The sequence below is a fragment of the Bufo gargarizans genome, chromosome 9 (genome assembly GCF_014858855.1).
Source record: "Bufo gargarizans isolate SCDJY-AF-19 chromosome 9, ASM1485885v1, whole genome shotgun sequence".
NCBI classification, from domain to species: Eukaryota; Metazoa; Chordata; class Amphibia; order Anura; family Bufonidae; genus Bufo; species Bufo gargarizans.
In genome coordinates, this window is record NC_058088.1 from 192827879 (window position 1) to 192848965 (window position 21087).

A 21087-nucleotide genomic window follows, 5' to 3' on the forward strand; every position below is an offset into this window, starting at 1 on the left:
CCTGGGTGTATGTGTTTGTCTGTCCTCTCCCTGGTGTTTCCCTCTTAGTGCAGTGGTGAGGACTAGCGATCCCACCGGCCCGTTCACTATCTAGGGCTCATTTCAGGGAAAGCCAGGGTTTAGGCACGTGATCGCCGCACGGGTGAGGAACCCGTCTAGGGACGTCAGGGCAGTCAGGTGCCAGCTGCAAGGTGAGTTAGGGGTCGCCACCTTTCCCTCTCCCTTGGGCAGGACTTTCACTGTTTTCCTCCCTGTGTGTGTTGTCGGTCATTACATTATCTCTGGCCCTTATTTTGTGTAGGTAAAAAAAAAAAAAAAAAAAAATTTTTTTTTTACCTACTTAGAATCCAGTATGGATCAAATTGCTGCTCTGTCCAAACAATTTCATGGCCTGTCTTTGGAGGTGGTAGAATTGAAGGCGTCGGTCCTCCAGCAACAGCAGCAATTACAACTGACCGCAAGCCCAGCGGTTGCTACTGGTAACCAGGTTGTTGCGGAACCCAAGGTCCCTCTCCCTGACAGATTTTCTGGGGGAAGGAACAAGTTTTTGACGTTCCGTGAGGCCTGTAAGTTATACTTTAAACTGCGCCCTTACTCCTCTGGTAATGAAGATCAGCGGGTGGGGGTTGTTATCTCCCTGCTGCAGGGAGACCCGCAGTCCTGGGCGTTCTCTTTACCTACTGATTCCCAGGCTCTTCGGTCAGTGGATGAGTTTTTCGGGGCCTTGGGTCTCATATATGACGACCCTGACCGAGTAGCACTGGCTGAATCAAGATTACGGAGACTCTTACAAGGAGAGCGGCCGGTAGAGGAGTATTGCTCTGAATTCCGTAGGTGGGCTACGGATACCCAATGGAACGACCCGGCTCTCAGGAGTCAGTTCTGCTCTGGGTTATCCGAAAGGGTTAAGGATGCGCTTGCATTATATGAGACCCCCGTTTCCCTTGATGCGGTTATGTCCCTTTCTATACGTATAGAGAGACGCCTTAGGGACAGGTTGAAAGAACCGGAGAAATTAGTAACCCCTCCCAAGCAGCAGTTAGTCTGTACGGACTTAGACGAGCCTATGCAGCTAGGAGGAACCACTCGTCAGGTCCGTCCTCCGGAGGTTCGCCGTAGGCGTGGGGTTTGTTTTTTTTGTGGGGAGAAGGGTCATTTCATTAATGTCTGTCCTTCTTTCCTCAGAAACAAAAGACCGTCGGAAAAACTACTAACCCCAGGCTGTGCGGAGGATGTCAGCCGGGGGGTATACGTCTCCTCCATACGTACATCGCAATTTGTGTTGCCGGCGGTTATTATTTTTGGTGATAAGACGGAGACTATTTCTTTCTTTCTAGACAGTGGAGCAGGGGTAAATTTGATAGATGCCCATTTTGCCCGCACTATGGGTTTGTCTCTCTGTACGTTACAGAGACCCATTCCCATATTCGCTATTGATTCTGCTCCCCTGTCTCAGAGAAACCTCACCCACATCGTTCATAATTTACACCTTCGGGTAGGGGACCACCATAACGAGATGCTTTCATGTTACGTTCTGGAGGGCCTTCCCACTCCAGTGGTGCTGGGTCTTCCCTGGTTGGTAGCACACAATCCAGTAGTGGATTGGCAGGCCAGGGAGATATTAGAGTGGAGTGAGCATTGCAGAGAGAATTGCTTAAATAGCAATTGCTTAGTCGCCTCCATAACTACCCTACCTACATTTATTTCGGATTTTGAGGATGTTTTTTCTGAAAAAGGTTGTCAGAAGTTACCACCTCACCGTCCTTATGATTGCCCGGTTAACCTTATTCCCGGCGCAAAATTACCCAAGTCCAGGTTATATAATCTTTCGGGTCCAGAGAGACAAGCCATGAAAGATTATATCTCCGAGAGTCTGGCTAAGGGACACATCAGACCCTCTTCTTCACCCGTGGCTGCAGGGTTTTTCTTCGTTAAAAAGAAAGATGGGGGCCTGCGTCCTTGCTTAGATTTTCGCGAATTAAATCGGATAACCATCCGAGACCCATACCCTCTTCCTCTCATTCCTGACCTGTTTAATCAGATTGCGGGTGCTAGGTGGTTCTCCAAACTTGATCTTAGGGGGGCCTACAATCTGATTCGTATTAAGGAGGGGGATGAGTGGAAGACAGCGTTTAACACCCCTGAGGGGCATTATGAAAATCTAGTTATGCCTTTCGGTCTGACCAATGCTCCTGCCGTCTTTCAACATTTCGTTAATGACATTTTTAGTCATCTAATCGGCAGGTTTGTGGTAATATACCTAGATGATATCTTAATTTATTCGTCTGATGTGAGAACACATGAGGAGCATGTCAGACAAGTACTGCAGGTCCTACGGACGAATGAATTATATGCTAAGATTGAAAAAAGTGTCTTCGCCGTTCAGGAAATACAATTCCTAGGTTATTATTTATCTGCGTCAGGTTTCCGTATGGATCCTAGGAAGGTCCAGGCAATTTTAGATTGGGATCTTCCTGAGAACCTCAAAGCACTACAACGGTTCTTGGGCTTCGCAAATTTCTATAGGAAATTCATTAAAAATTATTCGGTGATTGTAAAACCGCTTACTGACATGACTAGGAAGGGGACTGATTTTTCTAAATGGTCTGACGCCGCTAAAGTTGCTTTTTCCTCTCTAAAAGAGAGGTTTACCTCGGCACCTGTACTAGTCCAACCTGATGTCTCTCAGCCTTTTATTGTTGAAGTCGATGCGTCAGAGGTGGGAGTGGGTGCGGTGCTGTCTCAGGGTCCGTCTCCTGGCAAATGGTGTCCTTGTGCTTTCTTTTCCAAAAAACTATCTGCAGCAGAAAAGAACTACGATATTGGCAATAGGGAACTATTAGCTATTAAACTTGCGTTTGAGGAGTGGCGTCACTTCTTAGAGGGGGCAGTCCACCCCGTCACTGTGATTACGGACCACAAAAATCTCCTGTACCTCGAATCAGCTAAGCGTCTCACCCCTAGACAGGCTAGGTGGTCGCTATTTTTTACCAGGTTTAACTTTGTGATTACCTATCGTCCTGGGGCAAAGAACACCAAGGCTGATGCACTATCTCGTTGTTTCCTTGGAGGAGGTACTGTGAGCGATCCGGTGCCCATTCTTCAAAGAGGAGTGGTTGTCTCTGCGGTACACTCTGCTCTGGAGGGGAAGGTGTTAGAGGCCCAGGGGGACGCCCCGGTCTCTTGCCCCTCAGAGAAATTGTTTGTACCGTTGAACCTACGTTTCGAATTATTAAAGGAACATCATAATTCGGCACTTGCTGGGCACCCGGGTAGTAAAGCAACCTTGGAGCTATTGTCTCGTCGTTTTTGGTGGCCAAGGTTGCGTCAGGATGTATTAGATTTTGTCTTCTTGTTCTACCTGTGCGCGCGCAAAAGTTTCACATACACGTCCTGCAGGGTCTCTATTACCACTCGTCATTCCCAATAGACCGTGGACACATCTGTCAATGGATTTTATCACTGACTTACCTTTGTCTGCGGGTAAAACAGTGATTTTGGTAGTAGTGGACAGGTTTAGCAAAATGGTACACTTCATTGCGTTACCCACACTACCTAATGCTAAGACTCTTGCTCAGGTATTCGTCAGTGAGATCGTGAAGCTTCACGGGGTCCCTTCCGAAGTTGTTTCGGATCGGGGTACCCAGTTTATTTCTAAATTTTTGGAAAGCTTTTTGTTCCCGTTTGGGGGTACACTTGTCCTTTTCCTCAGCTTTCCATCCTCAGTCGAATGGACAGACTGAGCGTACCAACCAAAACCTTGAGACATATCTAAGATGTTTTGTGTCTGAAAACCAAGAGTTGTGGTCGTCATATTTACTGTTAGCTGAGTTTGCCATAAATAATCGTCGCCAGGAATACACTGGCAAGTCACCATTTCTTGGTGCATATGGTTTTCATCCCCAATTCTGTACTTTCAAAGAGGGGGGGTCTTCTGGAGTTCCCGAAGAGGAACGTTTTTCGTCATCTCTTTCATCAGTATGGCAGAAGGTGCAAGCTAACTTGAAAAATATGGGAGGTAAATACAAATGCATGGCTGATAAGAGACGGTCGCCAGGTCCGGACCTAGGAGTGAATGACTATGTGTGGTTGTCTACTAGGAATATTAAATTGAAGGTTCCCTCTTGGAAACTGGGTCCTAGGTTTATTGGCCCTTACAAAATTGTAGCCATCATCAACCCCGTGGCTTTTCGCCTGGAGTTACCTCAGACTTTTAAAATTCATAATCTTGTTCATAAGTCGTTACTCAAAAAATATGTTCCACCTCTAGAACCATCACCGCTGCCACCCCCTCCTGTTGTCGTGGGTGGTAATCTAGAATTTCAGATATCCAAAATTGTTAATTCTCGTCGGGTCCGCCGCTCTCTCAATATCTGGTGCACTGGAGAGGTTACGGTCCCGAGGAAAGAATGTGGGTTCCTGCGTCTGAGGTAAACGCCGACAGGCTAGTTCGGGTTTTTCATGCCTCTCATCCTGAGAGACCTGGTCCTGAGTGTCCGGAGGCCCCTCGTAGAGAGGGGGGTACTGTCACGAGGGTGTCAAGAACCACGCCTGACTCCGTTATACCCGGGGTCAGGAAGTCGCAGCGGTTGGCTGCACGATCTATGTAAGATAGGGCTGTTTTCCTTATGGTAGCTTTCTGGGTTTGCTTTGCAAACCCTTTTGGCTCACTCAGGGATCCGTAGCTCCTTCTCCTCAGCTGTTCCTTGTCCAGCACTCCCAATCCTCCTTATATTCCTCTCTCACACTTCTCTGGTTGCCAGAGATAGAGCTTCCTGCCTGGACATCTATACTGACCCACTGGAGCTGTGTTGCTGCGTTCTCGGATGGTTGTTTCAGAACGTTTCCCTCCGGATCCCTGTTGGATCTTTGTGGACTGCTGTGGTCGCCCACCTGGGTGTTTGTTTGTATTTGTCTGTCCTCTCCCTGGTGTTTCCCTCTTAGTGCAGTGGTGCGGACTAGCGATCCCACCGGCCCGTTCACTATCTAGGGCTCATTTCAGGGAAAGCCAGGGTTTAGGCACGTGATCGCCGCACGGGTGAGGAACCCGTCTAGGGACGTCAGGGCAGTCAGGTGCCAGCCGCTAGGTGAGTTAGGGGTCACCACCTTTCCCTCTCCCTTGGGCAGGGCTTTCCCTGTTTTCCTCCCTGTGTGTGACGCCGGTCATTACAAATATAGTTTCATAAGTGTGCACACCCTTAAACTAATACTTTGTTCAAGCCCCCTTTGATGTTATTCCAGCGCTCAGTCTGTTTGAGTCTATCAGCATGGCACATTTTGACTCTTTGCAGAAACTCTCCAAACCTGTCAGATTGTGAGGGCATCTCCTGGGCACAGCCCTCTTCAGATCACCCCACAGATTGCGAGGGCATCTCCTGGGCACAGCCCTCTTCAGATCACCCCACAGATTGGGAGGGCATCTCCTGGGCACAGCCCTCTTCAGATCACCCCACAGATTGCGAGGGCATCTCCTGGGCACAGCCCTCTTCAGATCACCCCACAGATTGCGAGGGCATCTCCGGGGCACAGCCCTCTTCAGATCACCCCACAGATTGCGAGGGCATCTCCTGGGCACAGCCCTCTTCAGATCACCCCACAGATTGCGAGGGCATCTCCTGGGCACGGCCCTCTTCAGATCACCCCACAGATTGCGAGGGCATCTCCTGGGCACGGCCCTCTTCAGATCACCCCACAGATTGCGAGGGCATCTCCTGGGCACAGCCCTCTTCAGATCACCCCACAGATTGCGAGGGCATCTCCTGGGCACGGCCCTCTTCAGATCACCCCACAGATTGCGAGGGCATCTCCTGGGCATGGCCCTCTTCAGATCACCCCACAGATTGCGAGGGCACCTCCTGGGCACGGCCCTCTTCAGATCACCCCACAGATTGCGAGGGCATCTCCTGGGCACAGCCCTCTTCAGATCACCCCACAGATTGCGAGGGCATCTCCTGGGCACGGCCCTCTTCAGATCACCCCACAGATTGCGAGGGCATCTCCTGGGCACAGCCCTCTTCAGATCACCCCACAGATTGCGAGGGCATCCCCTGGGCACAGCCCTCTTCAGATCACCCCACAGATCGTCAATCGGATTCAGGTCTGGGTTCTGGCTGGGCCATACCAGAACTTTCCTCTTCTTCTGGTGAAGCCATTCCTTGGTGATTTGGATGTATGCTTTGGGTCGTTGTCCTGCTGGAAGATGAAGTTCCTCTTCATGTTTAGCTTTCTAGCAGAAGCTTGAAGGTTTTGGGCCAATATTGACCGGTATTTGTACCTGTTCAGAATTCCCTCCAGCTTAACTAAGGCCCCAGTTCCAGCTGAAGAAGAACAGCCCCTTGGCATGATGCTGCCCCCACCATGCTTCACTGTGGGGATGGGATTCTTCTAGTGATGGGCAGGGTTGTTTTTGGGCCAAACATATCTTTTGGAATTATGGCCAAAAAGTTCCACCTTGGTCTCATCCGACCAGAACACCTTTTCCCACATGCTTTTGGGAGACTTCAGATGTGTTTCTGCAGAATGTAGCCCGGCTTGGATGTTTTTCTTGGTAAGAAGAGGCCTTTGTCTTGCCCCTCTGCCCCATAGCCCAGACATATGAAGAATACGGAGATTGTTGTCACATGGACCACACGGCCAGGACTGGCCAGATATTCCTGCAGCTCCTGTAATGTTGCTGTCGGCCTCTTGGTCGCCTCCCAGACCAGTTTTCTTCTTGTCTTTTCATCAGTTTTGGAGGGACGTCCAGTTCTTGGTGATGTCACTGTTGGGCCATATTTCCTCCACTTGATGATAACGGTCTCCACTGTGTCCCATGGTAGATCTAATGCCTTGGACATTCTTGTGTCCCCTTCTAAGAATGCTTCCAGCCCTAAAATATAGGAAGAATCTTTAAGTGTTAGACTGTGTTAATGAGTCTCTGTCCGAAGAAAGCTATGTTATTCTAAGTGTCTGCAAGTGTCCGATTATATTGGTATCTGTATCATAGATTTATGGTATGGGAACCATCACAATGGTTCCTTGGAGTCTAGAATATAATTGCTAGAAGTGTCAAAATTAATTCGTTAACTTTGATTTAAGCTTCCAAATGAGAGGTGTGTGTATTGAAGATGAAGTCAGACTTGCATAGTTAACTCTTTAGGGCTTGATGCTTATGACTTATACAACAGTGCCACCTAGGTATGAGTAGGTAAGAATGCAAAAATGCATTCTAAATAGTGTTATGATGTCATATTGCTTATCAATGTACACGCCTATCCAACAATGATTGGAAAGTTCCAAGCTAGAAGGTGTGCTCATCTGATACGTTTTTGGTTTTAGAAACCACATAGGGGTGGTAAAAAACAAACTAAGAGAGCCCCAAGGCTCTCGGAGGGACCAAGCAACCAGGAGATCAGAAAACCAAAGAGCTAGACAGCTACAGAGGTTAGAAGACAGGCTTAGACACACAAGGACATGTTGAGTTCTCAAGAGGGGGCTATCAAGATGAAAGTCATGGTAAGATATGCAATGATGGACCACCAAGCTTTCCTAGGAGCAGAAGTGAGATTCCTACTAGTCCTGCATACACAACTTTTGTCTCCACTCCAAAATCATCTTCTGAGCGGAAACATAACAAACCCCATTATAGTCTATTGGGTCCTATAACGGAGCAGGAGAACGGAAAGGCTGAACGCTGGTGTGAACTCAGCCTTAGATATAATAATAGCTTGTAGTTTGTCTTAATAGTCTTACCAAGGTCATATGTCTGAAAATAGTCCAGGATGGGGCGGAAGGATACAGTTATCTCTTCTAAGTCATATCCTTGAATGGATTTGCCCATTCTGGAGGTCATGTGATGTGTAGTTGGTTAGAAGGGGGCGGAATGTATTTAGCTAGGAGTGTGTATTATTGTATAATGCAAAACTACACCTCTAGCATTAACGTCATCTCACGTCTAAAGAACGTATTATCTGATGAAACAGTCGGACTCCGATGTGAATTGTATCGATTAGGTTGTCTACAACTCACCAGGTCATAATTTCAAGAAATCAGGACAAATTTCATAAATTGTATTTTTTCATGGTTAATTATTTTAAGACCATAATTAATAATTCTTAATTGAATTATTACCGCCCAACATCTGACAATGTGTGGGACACTGTTACTGTGTTGGGGTGGGATTGGGCGCATATAGATAAAAATTGGGGTTACGGGTTTGCATTAGTGCCGCTGATGTTGTCCCTCCTTGTTTTTTTTGTTTTTTTTAAGTTGGGAGGATTGCCTTCATGTGCAGGTGGAGGGGCAGGACAGTGCATCACAACTCTTCAACGAGTCAATGAAAGTCGGGTGTGAAAATCATGAAGAGTTTCTAGAACGTTCCGGACTGATTCATTTTTCACAGTTCCATCTTGTCGTCACATGGAGCCGTGCACAGCCTGCTATCTACCATCTGGCCACTAGATGGCGGCACAAATTACATTATGTGCAGAGCTCTCCATAGTATAACAGGAGAGGGACACCCCCAGGGACTGCAGGGGCGCTTGAGAAGGGAAGTGGATCTGACAGGAGTTGTAAGAATTCTGCTTACTGTCAGTGAATGGAAGAATTTATTAATGTCATTAAGAGGCTGAAAGCTTATCCAAATGACTGCTCATGGGTTTATGTGATATCAGGCAGCCCCTATACAACGATTTCTATAAATCTACTCAGTTTCTACCACTAATGACATGGCTGATAACAGGGGGCAATAGACTGTATTCTCCTGTCCTTCAGTCATCCTCTCCCCTGAAATGGCTGATAACAGGGGGCAATAGACTGTATTCTCCTGTCCTACAGTCATCCTCCCCCCTGAAATGGCTGATAACAGGGGGCAATAGACTGTATTCTCCTGTCCTACAGTCATCCTCTCCCCTGAAATGGCTGATAACAGGGAGCAATAGACTGTATTCTCCTGTCCTACAGTCATCCTCTCCCCTGAAATGGCTGATAACAGGGGGCAATAGACTGTATTCTCCTGTCCTACAGTCATCCTCTCCCCTGAAATGGCTGATAACAGGGGGCAATAGACTGTATTCTCCTGTCCTACAGTCATCCTCTCCCCTGAAATGGCTGATAACAGGAGGCAATAGACTGTATTCTCCTGTCCTACAGTCATCCTCTCCCCTGAAATGGCTGATAACAGGGGGCAATATACTGTATTCTCCTGTCCTACAGTCGTCCTCTCCCCTGAAATGGCTGATAACAGGGGCAATAGACTGTATTCTCCTGTCCTACAGTCATCCTCTCCCCTGAAATGGCTGATAACAGGAGGCAATAGACTGTATTCTCCTGTCCTACAGTCATCCTCTCCTCTGACATGGCTGATAACAGGGGGCAATAGACTGTATTCTCCTGTCCTACAGTCATCCTCTCCCCTGACATGGCTGATAACAGGGGGCAATAGACTGTATTCTCCTGCCCTACAGTCATCCTCTCCCCTGAAATGGCTGATAACAGGGGGCAATAGACTGTATTCTCCTGTCCTACAGTTATCCTCCCCCTGAAATGGCTGATAACAGGGGGCAATAGACTGTATTCTCCTGTCCTACAGTTATCCTCCCCCTGAAATGGCTGATAACAGGGGGCAATAGACTGTATTCTCCTGTCCTACAGTCATCCTCTCCCCTGAAATGGCTGATAACAGGGGGCAATAGACTGTATTCTCCTGTCCTACAGTCATCCTCCCCCTGAAATGGCTGATAACAGGGGGCAATAGACTGTATTCTCCTGTCCTACAGTCATCCTCTCCCCTGAAATGGCTGATAACAGGGTGCAATAGACTGTATTCTCCTGTCCTACAGTCATCCTCTCCCCTGAAATAGCTGATAACAGGGAGCAATAGACTGTATTCTCCTGTCCTACAGTCGTCCTCTCCTCTGAAATGGCTGATAACAGGGGACAATAGACTGTATTCTCCTGTCCTACAGTCATCCTCTCCCCTGAAATGGCTGATAACAGGGGCAATAGACTGTATTCTCCTGTCCTACAGTCATCCTCTCCTCTGATATGGCTGATAACAGGGGGCAATAGACTGTATTCTCCTGTCCTACAGTCATCCTCTCCCCTGAAATGGCTGATAACAGGGGGCAATAGACTGTATTCTCCTGTCCTACAGTCATCCTCTCCCCTGAAATGGCTGATAACAGGGAGCAATAGACTGTATTCTCCTGTCCTACAGTCATCCTCTCCCCTGACATGGCTGATAACAGGAGGCAATAGACTGTATTCTCCTGTCCTACAGTCATCCTCTCCCCTGAAATGGCCGATAACAGGGAGCAATAGACTGTATTCTCCTGTCCTACAGTCATCCTCCCCTGAAATGGCTGATAACAGGGAGCAATAGACTGTATTCTCCTGTCCTACAGTCATCCTCTCCCCTGAAATGGCTGAAAACAGGAAGCAACAGACTGTATTCTCCTGTCCTATTGCCCCCTGTTATCAGCCATTTCAGGGGAGAGGATGACTGTAGGACAGGAGAATACAATCTATTGCCCGCTGTTATCAGCCATTTCAGGGGGGAGGATGACTGTAGGACAGGAGAATACAGTCTATTGCTCCCTGTTATCAGCCATTTCAGGGGAGAGGATGACTGTAGGACAGGAGAATACAGTCTATTGTCCCCTGTTATCAGCCATATCAGGGGAGAGGATGACTGTAGGACAGGAGAATACAGTCTATTGCCCCCTGTTATCAGCCATTTCAGGGGAGAGGATGACTGTAGGACAGGAGAATACAATCTATTGCCCCCTGTTATCAGCCATTTCAGGGGGGAGGATGACTGTAGGACAGGAGAATACAGTCTATTGCCCCCTGTTATCAGCCATTTCAGGGGAGGGGATGACTGTAGGACAGGAGAATACTGTCTATTGCCCCCTGTTATCAGCCATTTCAGGGGACGGGATGACTGTAGGACAGGAGAATACAGTCTATTGCCCCCTGTTATCAGCCATTTCAGGGGACGGGATGACTGTAGGACAGGAGAATACAGTCTATTGCCCCCTGTTATCAGCCATTTCAGGGGACGGGATGACTGTAGGACAGGAGAATACAATCTATTGCCCCCTGTTATCAGCCATTTCAGGGGAGAGGATGACTGTAGGACAGGAGAATACAGTCTATTGCCTCCTGTTATCAGCCATTTCAGGGGAGAGGATGACTGTAGGACAGGAGAATACAGTCATCCTCTCCCCTGAAATGGCTGATAACAGGGGGCAATAGACTGTATTCTCCTGTCCTAGAGTCATCCCGTCCCCTGAAATGGCTGATAACAGGGGGCAATAGACTGTATTCTCCTGTCCTACAGTCATCCCGTCCCCTGAAATGGCTGATAACAGGGGGCAATAGACTGTATTCTCCTGTCCTACAGTCATCCCCTCCCCTGAAATGGCTGATAACAGGGGGCAATAGACTGTATTCTCCTGTCCTACAGTCATCCTCCCCCCTGAAATGGCTGATAACAGGGGGCAATAGATTGTATTCTCCTGTCCTACAGTCATCCTCTCCCCTGAAATGGATGATAACAGGGGGCAATAGACTGTATTCTCCTGTCCTACAGTCATCCTCCCCCCTGAAATGGCCGATAACAGGGGGCAATAGACTGTATTCTCCTGTCCTACAGTCATCCTCTCCCCTGAAATGGCTGATAACAGGGGGCAATAGATTGTATTCTCCTGTCCTACGGTCATCCTCTCCCCTGATATGGCTGATAACAGGGGACAATAGACTGTATTCTCCTGTCCTACAGTCATCCTCCCCCCTGAAATGGCTGATAACAGGGGGCAATAGATTGTATTCTCCTGTCCTACAGTCATCCTCTCCCCTGAAATGGCTGATAACAGGGAGCAATAGACTGTATTCTCCTGTCCTACAGTCATCCTCTCTCCTGAAATGGCTGATAACAGGGGACAATAGACTGTATTCTCCTGTCCTACAGTCATCCTCCCCCCTGAAATGGCTGATAACAGGGGGCAATAGATTATATTCTCCTGTCCTACAGTCATCCTCTCCCCTGAAATGGCTGATAACAGGGAGCAATAGACTGTATTCTCCTGTCCTACAGTCATCCTCTCCCCTGAAATGGCTGATAACAGGGGGCAATAGACTGTATTCTGCTGTCCTACAGTCATCCTCTCCCCTGAAATGGCTGATAACAGGAGGCAATAGACTGTATTCTCCTGTCCTACAGTCATCCTCTCTCCTGAAATGGCTGATAACAGGGAGCAATAGACTGTATTCTCCTGTCCTACAGTCATCCTCTCCCCTGAAATGGCTGATAACAGGGGGCAATAGACTGTATTCTCCTGTCCTACAGTCATCCTCTCCCCTGAAATGGCTGATAACAGGGGGCAATAGATTGTATTCTCCTGTCCTACAGTCATCCTCTCCCCTGAAATGGCTGATAACAGGGGGCAATAGACTGTATTCTCCTGTCCTACAGTCATCCTCCCCCCTGAAATGGCTGATAACAGGGGGCAATAGACTGTATTCTCCTGTCCTACAGTCATCCTCTCCCCTGAAATGGCTGATAACAGGGGGCAATAGACTGTATTCTCCTGTCCTACGGTCATCCTCTCCCCTGAAATGGCTGATAACAGGGGGCAATAGACTGTATTCTCCTGTCCTACAGTCATCCTCTCCCCTGAAATGGCTGATAACAGGGAGCAATAGACTGTATTCTCCTGTCCTACAGTCATCCTCTCCCCTGAAATGGCTGATAACAGGGGACAATAGACTGTATTCTCCTGTCCTACAGTCATCCTCTCCCCTGAAATGGCTGATAACAGGGAGCAATAGACTGTATTCTCCTGTCCTACAGTCATCCTCTCCCCTGAAATGGCTGATAACAGGGGGCAATAGACTGTATTCTCCTGTCCTACAGTCATCCTCTCCCCTGAAATGGCTGATAACAGGGGGCAATAGACTGTATTCTCCTGTCCTACAGTCATCCTCCCCCTGAAATGGCTGATAACAGGGGGCAATAGACTGTATTCTCCTGTCCTACAGTCATCCTCTCCCCTGAAATGGCTGATAACAGGGTGCAATAGACTGTATTCTCCTGTCCTACAGTCATCCTCTCCCCTGAAATAGCTGATAACAGGGAGCAATAGACTGTATTCTCCTGTCCTACAGTCATCCTCTCCTCTGAAATGGCTGATAACAGGGGACAATAGACTGTATTCTCCTGTCCTACAGTCATCCTCTCCCCTGAAATGGCTGATAACAGGGAGCAATAGACTGTATTCTCCTGTCCTACAGTCATCCTCTCCCCTGAAATGGCTGATAACAGGGGGCAATAGACTGTATTCTCCTGTCCTACAGTCATCCTCTCCCCTGAAATGGCTGATAACAGGGGGCAATAGACTGTATTCTCCTGTCCTACAGTCATCCTCCCCCTGAAATGGCTGATAACAGGGGGCAATAGACTGTATTCTCCTGTCCTACAGTCATCCTCTCCCCTGATATGGCTGATAACAGGGGGCAATAGACTGTATTCTCCTGTCCTACAGTCATCCCCTCCCCTGACATGGCTGATAACAGGGGGCAATAGACTGTATTCTCCTGTCCTACAGTCATCCTCTCCCCTGAAATGGCTGATAACAGGGGGCAAGAGACTGTATTCTCCTGTCCTACAGTCATCCTCTCCCCTGAAATGGCTGATAACAGGGAGTAATAGATTGTAAGATCAGCATGCCCCCTTAAATACTCTGTGCTGCTGTGATTATTTCCAGGATCTGATTGGCTAGGTGCTTTTTGTAAAAGTGATGACTCAATATGATGTCCTGGTCTTGGGCTCATGAGTTTGTTTCCAGCCATGGTAACATTTCCATGGGGTTTGCATACTGTCTATGTTTGCCTGGTGCTCTGAACAAGCAAAACCGTAGTGTGGACTCCAGTGTACAGTGCAGGTAACGCTCCATGTCACAGGAGACGCGGGGCCCAGGGATCTCTCCAAGTCTTCTTATGTGCTAAACACAAAGGTTCATTTATAGGACAGACGGGTGACGACGCTACAGGGGCCACCCATACAAGACATGTGTGATACAGTCTGCTGAGCCGTGTATCTAATCCTATCCTGTGTGATACTGTCTGCTGAGCTGTGTATCTAATCCTATCCTGTGTGATACTGTCTGCTGAGCTGTGTATCTAATCCTATCCTGTGTGATACTGTCTGCTGAGCTGTGTATCTAATCCTATCCTGTGTGATACTGTCTGCTGAGCTGTGTATCTAATCCTATCCTGTGTGATACTGTCTGCTGAGCTGTGTATCTAATCCTATCCTGTGTGATACTGCCTGCTGAGCTGTGTATCTAATCCTATCCTGTGTGATACTGTCTGCTGAGCTGTGTATCTAATCCTATCCCGTGTGATACTGTCTGCTGAGCTGTGTATCTAATCCTATCCTGTGTGATACTTCCTGCTGAGCTGTGTATCTAATCCTATCCTGTGTGATACTGTCTGCTGAGCTGTGTATCTAATTCTATCCTGTGTGATACTGTCTGCTGAGCTGTGTATCTAATCCTATCCTGTGTGATACTGTCTGCTGAGCTGTGTATCTAATCCCGTCCTGTGTGATACTGTCTGCCGAGCTGTGTATCTAATCCTATCCTGTGTGATACTGCCTGCTGTGCTGTGTATCTAATCCTATCCTGTGTGATACTGCCTGCTGAGCTGTGTATCTAATCCTATCCTGTGTGATACTGTCTGCTGAGCTGTGTATCTAATCCTATCCTGTGTGATACTGTCTGCTGAGCTGTGTATCTAATCCTATCCTGTGTGATACTGTCTGCTGAGCTGTGTATCTAATCCTATCCTGTGTGATACTGTCTGCTGAGCTGTGTATCTAATCCTATCCTGTGTGATACTGTCTGCTGAGCTGTGTATCTAATCCTATCCTGTGTGATACTGTCTGCTGAGCTGTGTATCTAATCCTATCCTGTGTGATACTGCCTGCTGAGCTGTGTATCTAATCCTATCCTGTGTGATACTGTCTGCTGAGCTGTGTATCTAATTCTATCCTGTGTGATACTGTCTGCTGAGCTGTGTATCTAATCCTATCCTGTGTGATACTGCCTGCTGAGCTGTGTATCTAATCCTGTCCTGTGTGATACTGCCTGCTGAGCTGTGTATCTAATCCTATTCTGTGTGATACTGTCTGCTGAGCTGTGTATCTAATCCTATTCTGTGTGATACTGTCTGCTGAGCTGTGTATCTAATCCTATCCTGTGTGATACTGCCTGCTGAGCTGTGTATCTAATCCTATTCTGTGTGATACTGTCTGCTGAGCTGTGTATCTAATCCTATCCTGTGTGATACTGTCTGCTGAGCTGTGTATCTAATCCTATCCTGTGTGATACTGTCTGCTGAGCTGTGTATCTAATCCTATCATGTGTGATACTGCCTGCTGAGCTGTGTATCTAATCCTATCCTGTGTGATACTGTCTGCTGAGCTGTGTATCTAATCCTATCCTGTGTGATACTGCCTGCTGAGCTGTGTATCTAATCCCATCCTGTGTGATACTGTCTGCTGAGCTGTGTATCTAATCCTATCCTGTGTGATGCTGCCTGCTGAGCTGTGTATCTAATCCTATCCTGTGTGATACTGTCTGCTGATTTAGTACTCAGAGTCTGATGAATTGGTTTATCTATTCAGCAGACAGTATCACACAGGATAGGATTAGATACACAGCTCAGCAGGCAGTATCACACAGGATAGGATTAGATACACAGCTCAGCAGACAGTATCACACAGGATAGGATTAGATACACAGCTCAGCAGACAGTATCACACAGGATAGGATTAGATACACAGCTCAGCAGACAGTATCACACAGGATAGGATTAGATACACAGCTCAACAGACAGTATCACACAGGATAGGATTAGATACACAGCTCAGCAGACAGTATCACACAGGGTAGGATTAGATACACAGCTCAGCAGACAGTATCACACAGGATAGGATTAGATACACAGCTCAGCAGGCAGTATCACACAGGATAGGATTAGATACACAGCTCAGCAGGCAGTATCACACAGGATAGGATTAGATACACAGCTCAGCAGGCAGTATCACACAGGATAGGATTAGATACACAGCTCAGCAGGCAGTATCACACAGGATAGGATTAGATACACAGCTCAGCAGGCAGTATCACACAGGATAGGATTAGATACACAGCTCAGCAGGCAGTATCACACAGGATAGGATTAGATACACAGCTCAGCAGGCAGTATCACACAGGATAGGATTAGATACACAGCTCAGCAGACAGTATCACACAGGATAGAATTAGATACACAGCTCAGCAGGCAGTATCACACAGGATAGGATTAGATACACAGCTCAGCAGACAGTATCACACAGGATAGGATTAGATACACAGCTCAGCAGGCAGTATCACACAGGATAGGATTAGATACACAGCTCAGCAGACAGTATCACACAGGACAGGATTAGATACACAGCTCAGCAGACAGTATCACACAGGATAGGATTAGATACACAGCTCAGCAGAGAGTATCACACAGGACAGCATTAGATACACAGCTCAGCAGACAGTATCACACAGGACAGGATTAGATACACAGCTCAGCAGAGAGTATCACACAGGACAGCATTAGATACACAGCTCAGCAGGCGGTATCACACAGGACAGGATTAGATACACAGCTCAGCAGACAGTATCACACAGGATAGGATTAGATACACAGCTCAGCAGACAGTATCACACAGGATAGGATTAGATACACAGCTCAGCAGGCAGTATCACACAGGATAGGATTAGATACACAGCTCAGCAGACGGTATCACACAGGATAGGATTAGATACACAGCTCAGCAGACAGTATCACACAGGATAGGATTAGATACACAGCTCAGCAGACGGTATCACACAGGATAGGATTAGATACACAGCTCAGCAGTCAGTATCACACAGGATAGGATTAGATACACAGCTCAGCAGGCAGTATCACACAGGATAGGATTAGATACACAGCTCAGCAGACAGTATCACACAGGATAGGATTAGATACACAGCTCAGCAGACAGTATCACACAGGATAGGATTAGATACACAGCTCAGCAGACAGTATCACACAGGATAGGATTAGATACACAGCTCAGCAGACAGTATCACACGGGATAGGATTAGATACACAGCTCAGCAGACAGTATCACACAGGATAGGATTAGATACACAGCTCAGCAGACAGTATCACACAGGATAGGATTAGATACACGCTGCAGTTTAGTGCCATATCTGAGACCCGCCGGCGGTTTTACTGTGCAGATTTTACGCGTCATATAAATGTGTTTCATCTGTAAAACCGCAGTAAAATTGTGTTAAAACGGTGCAGTTTTCAGCCGTGGATCTCAACCGCAATGTGTGAACAGACTCCTGTGGAGCAGCAACTGCAACAGATGTCCAGGGAAGAAGGCCCTGTGCCTTTAAGGGTGGGCGGGGCCCTGAGAGACTGTCAGAGGATGGGCGGGGCCCGGAGAGACTGTCAGAGGATGGGCGGGGCCCGGAGAGACTGGCAGAGGATGGAAGTGAATGCAGTAAGAGGAGGAGGAAGCGGAGATGAAAACACAGCTGATAGCGGCCAGACAGTGTGCCACCTCGGAGCATAGCCGGCCGCAGCGGGGGGCTGTCCCCGGAGACCCTCTTCTCCCACAATCCGTTGCTGCCCCGGTCTGCTTCATTGTGCTATGTACCTGATGTCCTGGACGGCGCTGTGCCCGCTGCCCGCCTCCCGGTAACCCCGTGCACTGTAGGCGGGGGTCTCGGCGCCCACCATGGGCTTCCTGCACCAGCTGCACCTTTTGCTTTGGAAAAATGTCACCCTGAAGCGGAGGAGCCCGGTAAGTGACCGCAGCCTTATACGGGCACGGCAAGGGTTAATGGCTGTGGGCACGGAATGGGTTAATGGCTGTGGGCAGCGGCAAGGGTTAATGGCTGTGGGCAGCGGCAGGGCCTACCGTGCAGCACGGATAGGGAGCGGGCACTGTGCTGCCACATGTATGGCGGGTGTCAGCGCTCTGGTCCTGGATGTCTCTTACCTTTGGCTTCTGCTCTATCCCTACTGTCTCTCACCCTGCTGTCTCTCACCCTGCACTCTCTCTGCTCTGTCCCTGCTGTCTCTCACCCTGCACTCTCTCTGCTCTGTCCCTGCTGTCTCTCACCCTGCACTCTCTCTGCTCTGTCCCTGCTGTCTCTCACCCTGCACTTTCTCTGCTCTGTCCCTGCTGTCTCTCACCCTGCACTTTCTCTGCTCTGTCCCTGCTGTCTCTCACCCTGCACTCTCTCTGCTCTGTCCCTGCTGTCTCTCACCCTGCACTCTCTCTGCTCTGTCCCTGCTGTCTCTCACCCTGCACTCTCTCTGCTCTGTCCCTGCTGTCTCTCACCCTGCACTCTCTCTGCTCTGTCCCTGCTGTCTCTTACACTACTGTCTCTTACCCTGCTGTCTCTCACCCTGCACTCTCTCTGCTCTGTCCCTGCTGTCTCTCACCCTGCACTCTCTCTGCTCTGTCCCTGCTGTCTCTCACCCTGCACTCTCTCTGCTCTGTCCCTGCTGTCTCTCACCCTGCACTCTCTCTGCTCTGTCCCTGCTGTCTCTCACCCTGCACACTCTCTGCTCTATCCCTGCTGTCTCTCACCCTGCACACTCTCTGCTCTGTCCCTGCTGTCTCTCACCCTGCACTCTCTCTGCTCTGTCCCTGCTGTCTCTCACCCTGCACTCTCTCTGCTCTGTCCCTGCTGTCTCTCACCCTGCACTCTCTCTGCTCTGTCCCTGCTGTCTCTCACCCTGCACTCTCTCTGCTCTGTCCCTGCTGTCTCTCACCCTGCACTCTCTCTGCTCTGTCCCTGCTGTCTCTCACCCTGCACTCTCTCTGCTCTGTCCCTGCTGTCTCTCACCCTGCACTCTCTCTGCTCTGTCCCTGCTGTCTCTCACCCTGCACTCTCTCTGCTCTGTCCCTGCTGTCTCTCACCCTGCACTCTCTCTGCTCTGTCCCTGCTGTCTCTCACCCTGCACTCTCTCTGCTCTGTCCCTGCTGTCTCTCACCCTGCACTCTCTCTGCTCTGTCCCTGCTGTCTCTCACCCTGCACTCTCTCTGCTCTGTCCCTGCTGTCTCTCACCCTGCACTCTCTCTGCTCTGTCCCTGCTGTCTCTCACCCTGCACTCTCTCTGCTCTGTCCCTGCTGTCTCTCACCCTGCACTCTCTCTGCTCTTACCCTGCTGTCTCTCACCCTGCACTCTCTCTGCTCTATCCCTTCTGTCTCTCACCCTGCACTCTCTCTGCTCTATCCCTGCTGTCTCTCACCCTGCACTCTCTCTGCTCTATCCCTGCTGTCTCTCACCCTGCACTCTCTCTGCTCTATCCCTGCTGTCTCTCACCCTGCACTCTCTCTGCTCTATCCCTGCTGTCTCTCACCCTGCACTCTCTCTGCTCTATTCCCTGCACTCTCTCTGCTCTATTCACTGCTGTCTCTCACCCTGCACTCTCTCTGCTCTATTCACTGCTGTCTCTCACCCTGCACTCTCTCTGCTCTATTCACTGCTGTCTCTCACCCTGCACTCTCTCTGCTCTATTCACTGCTGTCTCTCACCCTGCACTCTCTCTGCTCTATTCACTGCTGTCTCTCACCCTGCACTCTCTCTGCTCTATTCACTGCTGTCTCTCACCCTGCACTCCTCTCTGCTCTATTCACTGCTGTCTCTCACCCTGCACTCTCTCTGCTCTATTCACTGCTGTCTCTCACCCTGCACTCTCTCTGCTCTATTCACTGCTGTCTCTCACCCTGCACTCTCTCTGCTCTATTCACTGCTGTCTCTCACCCTGCACTCTCTCTGCTCTATTCACTGCTGTCTCTCACCCTGCACTCTCTCTGCTCTATTCACTGCTGTCTCTCACCCTGCACTCTCTCTGCTCTATTCACTGCTGTCTCTCACCCTGCACTCTCTCTGCTCTATTCACTGCTGTCTCTCACCCTGCACTCTCTCTGCTCTATTCACTGCTGTCTCTCACCCTGCACTCTCTCTGCTCTATTCACTGCTGTCTCTCACCCTGCACTCTCTCTGCTCTATTCACTGCTGTCTCTCACCCTGCACTCTCTCTGCTCTATTCACTGCTGTCTCTCACCCTGCACTCTCTCTGCTCTATTCACTGCTGTCTCTCACCCTGCACTCTCTCTGCTCTATTCACTGCTGTCTCTCGTCTCTCACCCTGCACTCTCTCTGCTCTATTCACTGCTGTCTCTCGTCTCTCACCCTGCACTCTCTCTGCTCTATTCACTGCTGTCTCTTAACAAGCACTGATGTGGAAGTCTCCAGATCTTCTTAAGCTGTCAGTCTTCTTCATCCTTTATGACAGTCTCTTATCTGCATAATCAGGGACTTTATTGCAGTCTCTTATCACTGTCACTTTTTGACTCACTGGGGGTCATTTTTTGACAGTCTCTTTACTTCCATTTACACCAGAAAATATTGTCACTTGGCCATTTAAAAAGTCGTGGGTCAATTTTACACCACAAAGTCGTAAAGCCGTTAGTAAATGACCCCCACTGTCTCTTACCTGTGTGTTGGGCTCTGTCTCTGCCTGACCCTTCTCTCTCCTCAGTCTCTTACCTGCATGTCTGTCTGTCTCTTGCCTGTACCTTTTCTTCTGTTTAGCTGTCTCTCACCTGTGCATTCTTTGACCGTCTTTTCTACACTATATTCACCTGTCTCTTACCTTTTGTACTGCTGTTTCTTTTACATTTATGTTCAGCTGTCTCTCACCTGTGCATTCTCTGGCTGTCTCTTCTACACTATATTTCGCTGTCTCTAACCTGTGCATTTCCTTGCTGTCTCTTCTACAATATATTCAGCTGTCTCTTACCTGTGCATTGTCTGGCTGTCTCTTCTACATGATGTTCCGCTGTCTCTCACCTGTGCATGTCCTTGCAGTCTCTTCTACACTATGTTCAGCTGTCTCTCACCTGTGCTTGTCCTTGCAGTCTCTTCTACACTATATTGAGCCGTCTCTCACCTGTGCATTTCCTTGCTGTCTCTTCTACACTGTATTGA

The 21087-nt window shown here is 48.7% G+C and overlaps 1 protein-coding gene across 2 annotated transcripts in view; it reads left to right on the forward strand.

The window, feature by feature from the left end:
• The first annotated feature begins 17557 nt into the window (after positions 1-17557).
• Positions 17558-21087, forward strand: part of ABCA2 (ATP binding cassette subfamily A member 2) — a 77260-nt gene continuing 73730 nt past the window's right edge. Inside the window, exon 1 of one of the 2 annotated variants that reach the window (XM_044306658.1) lies at positions 17558-17881. In XM_044306658.1, the coding sequence (XP_044162593.1) occupies positions 17816-17881 (66 nt within the window). In that variant the 5' untranslated portion in view covers positions 17558-17815. The remainder of the gene's footprint in view (positions 17882-21087) is intronic. The other variant, XM_044306657.1, reaches the window with a different exon arrangement.